This window comes from Ranitomeya variabilis, chromosome 4 (assembly GCF_051348905.1).
Source record: "Ranitomeya variabilis isolate aRanVar5 chromosome 4, aRanVar5.hap1, whole genome shotgun sequence".
Lineage (NCBI taxonomy): Eukaryota > Metazoa > Chordata > Amphibia > Anura > Dendrobatidae > Ranitomeya > Ranitomeya variabilis.
Genome location: NC_135235.1, coordinates 34,328,443 through 34,341,717, shown reverse-complemented (window position 1 = coordinate 34,341,717; position 13,275 = coordinate 34,328,443). Strand labels below are relative to the sequence as shown.

Sequence of the window (13,275 nt, the reverse complement as noted above, 5' to 3'; positions counted from 1 at the left end):
AGCATTCAGTACGGGAGGTCTTTCGCGAGCTTGGCACGCAACATTCGAAGACCTTTCCAAATTCAACTACTTGGAATATGAGGGTTCCTTGCCATTTTTCGGCAGTCGAAGTCTTGGGAAATTATCACCTGTGAGGGATTTGGCCAATGGACTATTTGTATTGCGAACCCAGACAAGGTTACTTTTAATGTTCACCTAGGACATGAGGGCTGCCATTAATAATATCAGCTGGAAAACTGGACCTTGGCTCAGTCTTCTGGCAGAAGACTAAGAAGGCAAGGACCATGTTCAGCGGTAACAGACCACACAGTCATTTCTCCTTTACGCCACCAAGATGGATGAATATTAGTTAAAGTGTGATGAATTGGAAGGCGAATAAGTAAGAAGCTGTCACTCCTGGATCTGTCCAGCTGGGCGACTTCAGTCTGGAGGCTCACAATAGCACAAGTGTATTGCCTTGTCAGCGCAAAAGATCGGCTTGTTCAAGATGTAGGTAATGAAAGCGAGACTTTATGAAGCGCTGACCCGTGAACGTAAATTTGCTTATTTAAATAAAAGGGTGCACGGAGCATGTGAGAGCGCTAAGCCATATCAGGCAGACACCTGGATTTCATTAACTCTTCCAAATCCAAATTTTTTTAGGTAGTATGCAGGCTTTAGATAGTGTGTGCAGCCCTTTTAGGATTAAAATTGTAATATTTTTATATGAAAAAAAAAAATAAGGGGGAAAAGTTTTACATACCAGTGTGGAAACGAAAAGTAAATAATCGTCTAAATAAATAGGTCTAAATAAATACAAAATAAATAATAAAAAATAAGAATAAGAATATTTAACAAAATATATAACAAAATATTCACCCTCAAAATCCACTAATTAAATAAATAATAATCTAAATAAAAACGTTTAAATGAATACAATATAAATAATATGTAATACTAATATTTAAAAAATATGTAAAAAATATTAACCCTCAAAATCAACTAAATAAAAAATAATCTAAATACGGTACAAAACTTTAAATAAAATATAAATAATATGCATAATAATATTTAAAAAAAATATATACAAAATATTAACCCTTAAAATCATCTAATTAAATAAATAATCATCTAAATAAATATGTTTAAATAAATAAAATATAAATAATATGTAATAATAATATTTTAAAAAAATATATAAAAAATATTAACCCTAAAAAAATCAACTAAATAAATAATAATGTAAACACATACATTTAAATGAAATATAAATATTATGTATAATAATAATATTTAAAAAAATATATATACAAAATATTAACCCTTAAAATCAACAAATTAAATAAATATTAATTAAAATAAATAAGTTTAAATAAATAAAATATAAATAATTTATAATAATATTTTTTAAAAAATATTAACCCTCAAAATCAACTACCGTAATTAAAAAAAAGCGTATTATTACATGCAAATTAGCCCTCTTCTAAAAGGAAAAGATCTGTATCGCTAGTGCCACCTACTGGAGATAATGATCTTCTTAACTCATACACTTTATGCAGCTAATAGCCTCTGTGTCTGTACTGCTACATACTTAGGCAGTTAACTGGTTCATGCAGCTTTACATGAACACCCGAGCTTTACACTATGGCTGGTATCTATAATTTGTAAAGTGCTGCGGAATATGTTGGCGCTATATAAATAAAAATTATTATTATTATTATTATTAACTAAGTTAATACTAAGCTAGAGCTATGTGAGCATGGTGTTAGGCTAATATGTCTAATCATATTGTGGGGCTCACTGAAGCTGCCACTCACAGCCGTGCTGAACTGCAATGAACTCTGGACCATGGGGAAATGAACTGGCATTTTCCCACGCTACAGAGTTCAGCGCAGGTCAGGTTGTGAGGGAGCGCAGCTTCAGTGACATCACCGCTAGTCACTGAAGCTCCGCTCACAACATCTTCTCATTCATCAGTGGTTTTCAGCCGGGGCGGTCGCATCTTGGTACCGTCCTGGTTGAAAACTGTATATACCCCAGATATGGATAATGGTGTGGGACACAGCGACAGACAGGTATATTGTTGGTTTGTTATTTTTTATTACAGGAGATCGAGGGCATCACATGGATTAGGAGTAACTAACAATAAAAGGGAAAACTGTTGTGTTTTATTTCATTAAAAGACTTTATTCTGGCTGTGTCTTTATTTAACATGTACCAACTATAGGATTAGTAATGGATAGGTGTCTTATTGACACCTTTCCATTACTAAGCCGTGGGCTTGATGTCACCTTACATTACAAAGGTGACATCAACCCCATATGCCACCGCAACAGGGCAAGTGTGAAGAGAGAGGCTAAGTGCCGGAATTGGCGCATCTTACAGATGCACCTTTTATGGGGTGGCTGAGTGCTGATGTTTTTAGCTGGGGGGGCCAATATCCATGGTCCCTTCCTCGGCTATTAATATCAGCCCCCAGTCATTTGCTTTCCCTCTGCTGGTTCCATAAATTGCTTGGGAGCCCACGCCATTTTTTTCCTCAAAAAGAATCTTTTATCACTGACATCTATATACCTATTCTGCATCTATTTACTGTATGTAAACCATGTCTTCTATCCTGTCGGCTCCTTCAGTGATTTTACAGAAGCCGGAAGATGAATTACCGGCTTTTCTTCTATCTATCTTTCTGTGCAATATAAATACTTATATATATATATACATATATATATATATATATATATATATATGTGTTACTGACATGTATATATATGTATTCATTGTGTATATATCTATTCTGTCTTTTCTATTATAACCTGTCAGTGTGATTTTACTGTACACCATGGTGCGAGCGCTGTGCTTTTTTTCTCGCATCCATTGACTTGCATTGGCGAGTCTCGGCCAATATACTCAGCAAATCGATGCTGCGATTTTTTTTCTCAGTCCGATTTCAGGTAAGAAAAAAAATCGCAGATGAGACGTCACCCTTCAAATAACATTGGTCAGAGTACAATCCGAGTTTTTCTCGGATTGCACGGGTCTGTTTTTCCACAAATGGATATGAGCCCTTACAGTAGAAACTCTCCCATTGGTACTTCAGATTGAACTCGCTGATGGATTCTCAGTAAACTCATTCTCCAGCCAGCAATAGACAGCGCAACACAGAGGCTGTTGAGTGCAACATTTTTAATGAAACACAATTGCACATAAAATTTTGATCCAAAAATACATGCATTTCTGTAAGAAAAAGAAAACCACCCAAAGGTGGACAACCCCTTTTAATAAAAATAAAAGTGATTTATGGCTATGTTTCGATTTACTGAAATGAACACAATAGTGTTGTAAAATGAGAATTTTCACAGTTATAATAATCCGTATTATGTTCTCAGGGGGAACGTCAACTTTTTGCTTTACGGAAAAGTAGGAAAAAGTTTCCTATGTCTACGGAACGTCATGGAATTTACAGACAATTTTTAGCTCTGGTTCCAACACAGTATGACGTCTCACTATAGACTAATACATCCAAGATATGAGTAGGATATGTAAGATAACTCTGAACACCGCCATATTTTCATTTTTTTTTAGATTTAAGGTATAATGATTTTTTGTAAGTGCAAATTCAAGAAAAAAGACAAATGATCCAATTCATGGGATTGAACTGGGACTTCCTCCAAAATTGTGGCCGATGTTTATGTGATCCCACTACTATTATTTTCCCATAAATCCTTGGTATAACATGGCCGCGAACCACAGGAGAGGAAACACGGGCCAGACCAGCCTGCCGTCATTTTGTATGTTCATTTACATTGGATTTACGGTGGTCGGACCACACACCGCAGACATGTTATAGGAGAAGTGCCGCTGTTTATTTTCCTATTTTCCACTTTCATCCTTCTGTAAGGGGATTTTCCAAAACGACAATATTGATTTAGGGTTTACCAGTAGTGATGAGCGCCTGTTTGTTCATCTATCCCTGCATGTGTTGAGGCTGTCGAACAACCGTGAGACATGCAGCCGCGGGGACTCGAACATACTTTTCGAGCATGCCGAAGACACTTGGTTAGCACCTGAGCATGCTGAGATTCTAGATATGTGGTGGTGCTGCAACTCCGGTCACCCCCGCAAATCTGCTGGAAGAAGGGGCAGCCTTTATGCCTTGAGGGACCGCCACAATCCAATGTTGATGGCCAATCCTGAGCATAGACTATCAGTTTTAAACAATAGGATGCTCCGTCTCATAGGAAACTTTGCTGAATAACATGAAGTTCTTGTTCAGTGTCAAAGTTTTTGTCTTTTACATTTTTGTTTCAAGGAGTTTGTAGTAGTTGTTGGGAGTTTTCCTTTGAAATAGTTTTGATGAAGTTTCCTAATCCTGACCATCATTTTATAAGAATGAAATATTTACATTTGGGTTTTTAAAGAAAGCTAATGATCCCCAAACTTTGCTAATTTTCTTTCTCCAGACTAATTTAAGGGGTTGTTGATCATTAAAAGCTCCACTGCTGGGATCCCCGGCAATCAGCTGTAATCTCTCAGCAAGTGTTCTATTTCTCTGCAGCGCCACCACAGGGGGGAAAAAAGTATTACACTCTGTCCATTCAAATCAGTCGGTTGCCTTTTTTAATGCAGAACAGGACAGGTCCTACAGAGCAACAGACACTATTTTCAACCGATTTCCACCCTGATCAACAGGAAAGGAGACCCCCTATGCTAAAGGCATAACCAGATATAAGGTATTGATATCCTATTATTATTATTATTTATTTATACAGCACCATTGATTCCATGGTGCTGTACATGAGAAGGGTTACATACAAGTTACAGATATCCCTTACAGTAAACAAACTAACAATGACAGACTGATACAGAGGGGCGAGGACCCTGCCCTTGCTGGCTTACATTCTACAGGATGGTGGGGAAGGAGACAGTAGGTTGAGGGTTGTAGGAGCTCCGGTGTTGGTGAGGTTGTAGCTCCGGTAGTGGTGAGGAGGCAGCGGGGTCAGTGCAGGCTGTAGGCTTTCCTGAAGAAGTGGGCTTTCAGGTTCCGTCTGAAGGATCCGAATGTGGTTGATAGTCGGATGTGTTGAGGCAAAGAATTCCAGAGGATGGGGGATATTCTGTAGAAGTCCTGGAGGCGGTTGGATGAGGAGCAAATAAGTGTGGAGGACAGAAGGAGGTCTTGGGAGGAACAGAGATTACGTGAGGGAAGATATCGGGAGATTACTTCAGAGATATATGGAGGAGACAGGTTATGGATGGCTTTGTAGGTCAGTATTAATAATTTGAACTGGATACGCTGAGGGAATGGGAGCCAGTGAAGAGATTTGCAGAGGGAGAAGCAGAGGAGTAGCGAGGAGAGAGATGAATTAGTCGGGCAGCAGAGTTAAGGATGGACTGGAGAGGTGCAAGGGTGTTAGCAGGGAGGCCACAGAAAAGGATGTTGCAGTAGTCAATGCGGGAGATGATGAGGGCATGCACAAGCATTTTAGTAGATTGACGATTGAGGAAAGGACGGATTCTGGAGATATTTTTGAACTGGAGGTGACAGGAGGTGGAAAGAGCTTGGATGTGCGGTTTGAAGGACAGGGCAGAGTCAAGGGTTACTCCGAGGCAGCGGACTTCCGGTACAGGGGAAAGCATGATGTCACATCTATCCCAGAGATAGATCAGTTACAGCAGATCATTGAGGGTCCGACTGCTGACACCCATGGCGATCAGCTCCCGCAGGTGTAAACATAGTATGAATGGAGTGGAAACAGCACAGCTCCGTTCATAGTGTAGTGGCCATTCTCAGGTACTATCGCTTTCAGAGCTAAAAATAGCAGATAGGTGGAGGTGTCCAACTTTGGATTAGTCTCTCAGGATAGGTCATCACTACAGAAGAGCAGATGAGGCAAAATTCGATTTCTCCTTTTTGTGCGGATATTCCCATGAAATTCGATCTGCGGAGAAGTTATCCTTCGCAAATGTAATGCCCCGTGTTATGCTCTGGACTCTGTGCAGACCCTAATACATAATAAACGTAGAATGTAAAAATGATAAGGAATACTTATACTCACCTTCCGGCCCCTCCACTCTTTTGCAATTTCAGATTGACAGTGCTCGCATTGAATTCCCGCATCCTGAACTTCCAGGTCTTATGAGGCCAAAAGGTCATGGCATAAGGACATCACAGCATATGCCATGACTTCACACGTACATGTGCAGAACCTTCCCAGGCCTAATCAAACCTGGAAACCTGAATCCAAAGTGAGAGGGTTATGGAATTCAACGTGAGCAGTGGCGATCTGAAGAAGTGATTAGGATGGGTGACGGTGAGGAGTTGATAGTCTGAAGAAGTGAGCGGTAAGGTGAGTATAAGTATGTTTTTCACATCTTGATGGCCTTTTGTGATTCAGAAAAATGGCATAATATATTCACTCATCTGTGGTCATCACATCAATATGTTAAGTCTGGAAAACCCCATTAATTCAGAAGTGTGGTGAAGCAATTCTAGATGCTTCTCGAAACCTTCAAAAGGGCTGAAAAATGAACAAAAAAACCCCACAATGACGACAGTACTTGGCTACAACATACTTGTATTCAGATCGAGGTTTCCATCACAATGTATCTCAGCAAATACATCAGAAAGTCAAATCTCTTCCCAATGACTACTAAAGAGTCTCCTAATCCAGAATTATAGGGAACAATAGGGAATGTACACCACCAGACGCTTCACGCTCACCAGTATGTAATATTTTGGCACTTGACTGCAGCTTACAAAGTACTTTGTTTTTTCTTTTTTTTACTTCTTTTACTTAACACAATATGAATTACTTTCAATATAAGGAAAATAGACAACAACTCAAACACTTGGTGACGTAGGCACTTAACTTTCCAGCGAGACTGACTTATTTATTTTCTTGAATTCATTCCAGTTCTACGGATGCGAATCAAAGAGGTGAAGATTGAGAACGGAGATCTGAAGCTCATAGCGGCCCAAAAGAAGAAGAAGGTTCTAAAAGCTGGAAAACTCAAGAGGAAGGAGTTCCGCAAACTCGTATTGTACATTAAAAACGCGGTGGAATGTCAATGTCCTCAACTGGACAACTTGAGTGGGAGCTTTCTAATCATGGGCCGGAAGGTAGAAAATAAGCTTTTGCTTACCGCCATCTACAAGTGGGACAAGAAGAGCAAAGACATGAAGTACGCAGTGAACTTCATGTTCACCTATCCGTGTTCCGAGTCCCTTTCTCACGGTTCACACATAGGTTCCTTCCGCTAAAGGATTGATACCTGGAGAACTTTTTTTTTTTTCTGTGATGCCTTCACCTAGCCTTACCAAATGGACTTTATATTTTTAGCAATAGCAGTAACATAGCATACTCAGCTTCGAATAAAATAAAATAAAAGATGAGTTACTAGGGTAGTCATACTGAATGATATGGCTGAGAGGGTGAAGAATGTGATCACTGCAAGACAGACTCGGTAAATGGGGAAAGAACGGACTTTGAATGCAGAGATTTGATTGGAAATACAATGTACAAGGCTTAGGAAAATACCTGGAACAATAGATTTATGTCTCACAAATCAGCAATTTATCATTCCTTTAGGCAAAATGCATTAAGACTTAAGCCGACAAAAGCAAAATATAGTATTTACAGGAGAGTGTCGGAGTCGTGACTGGGCGAACGCTCTGTAATAAATCACAGTCTGACGTCAGATTCTTATTCCAGGAAACTTCACTACATGAATATATATTCACCGATAACAGATATGAACACGGCCATTAATATTATTTTCGCACTGGCAATGAATAATTTCAACCTAGAGCTGGGGACATGGGCATATCTACGGGACAGAAGAGTTTTTGTGGGGCTTAGCAACATTAGGGAGCCCACATCCACTAAGAGTAAGGTGGTGCAAGTTGTCACAGTCTGGGCTAAAGGGAAAATCACTCAGGGTCTTCATCATCTTTGGCCACCAACCACCCACCCAAACAAAAGTTTATAAGGGTTTTTCAGCCTATGAAAACTCTGTCAACAATAATAAAAATATCCTACACATGTCATATTCTGGAGCTTCTCTGGGCCGAAATGTGACCCTGGACTCTGTTTCCTGAGCCAATATTCGGCACACTGAAATGGCCATTTAGCTAATTAGTGGCCAGAGTGGTGACCCAACTCAGTAGACCTTTCTAGTCATTGCTTCAGAGAAATTGAGGAGTCAGAGTCAGGAGTAATAGTTGGAGGTTTCGCTTATCGACAACACAACCAGCAAGGACCCAATAAGGAGCGAGATCTGCAGAGGACCCCTTCTTTTATTATTTTAAACTGTTATAGGCCCCTTTTAATAATTATTTTCATTGCCTTGTAAGACCCTTTAGTTAAAAGAAATAGAGTGGTTGATGCTTGTCTATTCCTACAAGGAAAGGGGTCCTTCCTCTGGATCAACATGTTAGGGCATGTTAGGTTAGGCTATGGGTTGAACTAGATGGACTTAAAGTCTTCCTTCAACCTTAGTAACTATGTTACTATGTAGGGGTATAAGCAGTTGGCACATATATTTGGCAACACTCGACTCTTGGTTGATCAACTGGACAAAGCACCTCATCACGAACCACATTTTCAGAGCAAAAAGGTCCAGTGCTTGTTCATAACCCTGTCCACACACCTTCTAAAAGAAAAGCCTGTATCATTTGCTAACATTGCAGTAACTGAGGAGAGGGACCTGATTCTCCAATGGTCTGTAGATCTCCATTATGAAACGAACAAAGATTTAGCAGCAAAGGCATTTTTCTACTTGTCTCCTCGATAGCACATGGCATGAAGAAGCAAAATACATCTACAACAAAGATTAGCAAATGCATTCACGAAAAATTGGGCACAAAATGGTATTAAGTTTGTGTAATGCTGGATTATGGGGTCATTTGCAGGAACTCTCGGAAGCCAGATATTAAGCTCTACACCCAATGGTCACATTCTACATGAATGGTGTTGCTGCTTTGGAATTTTGGGCTGATGGGACTGACGAGTAAGAAAAAAATGCAGAGCTGTCTATTAACATTGTCCATGGATGCCACCATTGTGGTCAAGATCTGCTAAAGAACGGTTTTGGGGGAAGAAATTTATTCATAAATATCGAACTTGGCCATGTTGGATTTTCGCCTTGAGTGATGACCTATGTATGAATTATTAGGGAAGCTGATCAAGCTGTTTAAATTAATGGGTGGATGTGAGTAATATGTGCTGGGTACAGATGAGCTAATTTGAGGTCCTGACTAAATTCGAATTTGGCAGATTTGCACTAAATCAGCTGGGAAATTTTATTTGCATTGAATAAATTTGATGTCTGTCGCAAATGTCACTTCAGACCTGGGACTGTTTTTGCCAAAAATAGTTCATTTTGTCCATGAAAACATCAAAACCTGTGATTTTATCCACGAGCAAATATAACCAAGTGTAATAAAAATGGGCGACACATAACATTTCATTATTTTTTAGTTACAAAACAGAAATTTTTTGTGTCTGCGCTGAAAACAAAGGCAAAGGGCAGAACAAATTAACCTTACTGCACCCAAAAAACAAAACTCCAAACATTATTAAAAAATATATATTTAGCAATTAATTTGTAGTTTTCTCTATATTACATACAGTTCTTACATTTTGCAAAACGTTTTGCTCAAGTTTGATACATCTGTCCACAATTTTTGAGGCTATTTTTTTCCCTAGAGCTCATTCATATGATTGTTACTCATGTAACATTGAGGTGTATAGCAGCCTACATGCTTTCTTAAGAAAGGCAAAACAGGAAAAAATCGACGGTTATGTGCACACCAACTTTTTGTGGAGCTTTGGAGGAAAAACCATGTGGAAACCCTCCAAATACTCTTAAAAAAATCTAAACTCTTTATAAACTTGGAGCTACTGATCACTTTTCACTCCAAAAATTCAATAAAAAAAACTCAATGTCACATCCCATTAAAGTTTCTTTAAGGAGCTCCAAAAAGAAAAGTGAACCCCCATAACCAAATTCGAGAAGAGGCGCCCACTGGGTATTTTGTTAGGCTATATTCCCTGTGTGGATTACGAGGATCTGACTCTTGATCTTGACTTTTGCAGGAATAGAGGAACCAGGAACCTTGGACCTTTCCGCTTTTTTGAGGTCCACAACCCTAAAACAGCAAGTGTTATAGGGTCAATTTCAGCCGGAGCCCCTTTTCCCCAACTCAAACAGCAACGTAACCAAGTTATTGCCTCTACTGTATGAGCCATGAACTACAGGTCCTTCTCAAAAAATTAGCATATAGTGTTAAATTTCATTATTTACCATAATGTAATGATTACAATTAAACTTTCATATATTATAGATTCATTATCCACCAACTGAAATTTGTCAGGTCTTTTATTGTTTTAATACTGATGATTTTGGCCTACAACTCCTGATAACCCAAAAAACCTGTCTCAATAAATTAGCATATTTCAACCGTCCAATCAAATAAAAGTGTTTTTTAATAACAAACAAAAAAACCATCAAATAATAATGTTCAGTTATGCACTCAATACTTGGTCGGGAATCCTTTGGCAGAAATGACTGCTTCAATGCGGCGTGGCATGGAGGCAATCAGCCTGTGACACTGCTGAGATGTTATGGAGGCCCAGGATGCTTCAATAGCGGCCTTAAGCTCATCCAGAGTGTTGGGTCTTGCGTCTCTCAACTTTCTCTTCACAATATCCCACAGATTCTCTATGGGGTTCAGGTCAGGAGAGTTGGCAGGCCAATTGAGCACAGTAATACCATGGTCAGTAAACCATTTACCAGTGGTTTTGGCACTGTGAGCAGGTGCCAGGAAGCATGAAGTGCTCCAAAATCTACTGATAGCTAGCTGCATTGACCCTGCCCTTGATGAAACACAGTGGACCAACACCAGCAGCTGACATGGCACCCCACACCATCACTGACTGGGTACTTGACACTGGACTTCAGGCATTTTGGCATTTCCTTCTCCCCAGTCTTCCTCCAGACTCTGGCACCTTGATTTCCGAATGACATGCAAAATTTGCTTTCATCAGAAAAAAGTACTTGGGACCACTTAGCAACAGTCCAGTGCTGCTTCTCTGTAGCCCAGGTCAGGCGCTTCTGCCGCTGTTTATGGTTCAAAAGTGGCTTTACCTGGGGAATGCGGCACCTGTAGCCCATTTCCTGCACACGCCTGTGCACGGTGGCTCTGGATGTTTCCACACCAGACTCAGTCCACTGCTTCCTCAGGTTCCCCAAGGTCTGGAATCGGTCCTTCTCCACAATCTTCCTCAGGGTCCGGTCACCTCTTCTCGTTGTACAGCGTTTTCTGCCACATTGTTTCCTTCCAACAGACTTACCATTGAGGTGCCTTGATACAGCACTCTGGGAACAGCCTATTTGTTGAGAAATTTCTTTCTGGGTCTTACCCTCTTGCTTGAGGGTGTCAATGATGGCCTTCTTGACATCTGTCAGGTCGCTAGTCTTACCCATGATGGGGGTTTTGAGTAATGAACCAGGCAGGGAGTTTTTAAAAGCCTCAGGTATCTTTTGCATGTGTTTAGAGTTAATTAGTTGATTCAGAAGATTAGGGTAATAGGTCGTTTAGAGAACCTTTTCTTGATATGCTAATTTATTGAGACAGGTTTTTTGGGTTATCAGGAGTTGTAGGCCAAAATCATCAGTATTAAAACAATAAAAGACCTGACAAATTTCAGTTGGTGGATAATGAATCTATAATATATGAAAGTTTAATTGTAATCATTACATTATGGTAAATAATGAAATTTAACACTATATGCTAATTTTTTGAGAAGGACCTGTATGTCAAGAAACCTTCTACTCTACTTTTTGAAGAAACTTCACGGTTTCAAAGTAGAAGGAAACTACGTCTAGAAGAAAAGCCAAATTATCTTATGTCTGCACCTAACATCCATTGGATCGAAATCTTCCTCTCCGCCGCCATTGCCCCTTTCCCTTGTGACTTCCACAATGACGGTGTGGCATCGGTATAGAACATAATTGTAAGAGTTTTTAATTCCACGATGTGATCGGTTTGTGATGAATGTAATTATTTAAAAGGGTAATAATGTATCAGATATTCTAAAAAAATTGTTTTATAAGGCTTTTTGATTGTACCCAATGCTCAAAAAAATATTTAATATGAGATTTAAGGTCAATTATGGTTGATTGGGAAAATGTCTGCAAACTTTAGTAGCATTCACAGAAAAGTACTGGGGTCTATAGCAGTAGCCAAAATGTGGTCCCCAAAATGGAGTCTGGTTATCCACTCAAGACTAAAGGATCTGGTGTTTCCAGGTCCTTTCTATAACTCTTGGACCTGTTCCTTATTCCTGGTCAGCTCCTCAGGGGAGGAGCATCCTGCCCCATAATAAATGCTATTGATAAACCAGGGCAGATGCACGGTCTGTCTACTGTGGATGCCCCGGGCCTAATGCCAATATTTCAGGCCAATATTAATCCATTATTTTTGGAAAACTACGCCCTACAAGTGCGGTTCTTATATGTAAATGTTTATATTCAGATGTTTTATTAAGAATGTCATTATGTATCTAATACATTGAGATGTGAGGTTCACCGCATACAGAACATGAGCAGCGATCTCTCATCAGCTGTAACCTCAGGTCCCATGCATGTTCACCTCCACCATGGTACTACTATGTAAAGTCTGCATTGTACGTCACAACTGACTCTGTCCCTTACAAAGTAATTTTAATCATGTAATATTGTGTGACTTTATCAAGTTTTACAGTAAATTATTTCATTTGCTAAAACATAATGTGATCTGTCGTTACTTGGCGCAATACCGAGGATTATGTCTCATCAGTGAACTTATGGTCGACTGGAAGAAAATGCTGCAATAGTTGGGGCCAAATGGAAGAATTCAGAGGAGGAAATTTATGTTTCCGGGGTCCAAAAACAAAATGTGTAACAGGTATGAGCCAATAATAACAGTACATGACGCTCTCGTGACTGCTACCTCAAAACTCTTATAGCTATACCCCGGAACAATATCAAGAAATAGATAGATAGATAGATGATAGATAGATAGATAGATAGATAGATAGATAGATAGATAGATAGATAGATAATAGATAGATGATAGAGAGATAGATGATAGATAACAGATAGATTACAGTTTCCATACTGATATTACACCTATCACCATCGTTAGTCACTGTTCCTTATTACATCAGCGATCACTTACCACAAGTCTTTTATGTCCTAGATGTTAAAAAAAATATTCCAGTTTACTTCTTCCATTGGCCACATCTAGAAGCT

At 39.3% G+C, this 13,275-nt stretch overlaps 1 protein-coding gene across 1 annotated transcript in view; it reads left to right on the top strand.

Moving 5' to 3' along the window:
- SFRP5 (secreted frizzled related protein 5) overlaps window positions 1–10,232 on the top strand; it is a 106,895-nt gene extending 96,663 nt beyond the window's left edge. The window contains exon 4 of the mRNA XM_077258315.1: window positions 6,894–10,232. Within this exon, the coding sequence (XP_077114430.1) occupies window positions 6,894–7,240 (347 nt within the window). The 3' untranslated portion in view covers window positions 7,241–10,232. The remainder of the gene's footprint in view (window positions 1–6,893) is intronic.
- The last annotated feature ends 3,043 nt before the right edge of the window (window positions 10,233–13,275 follow it).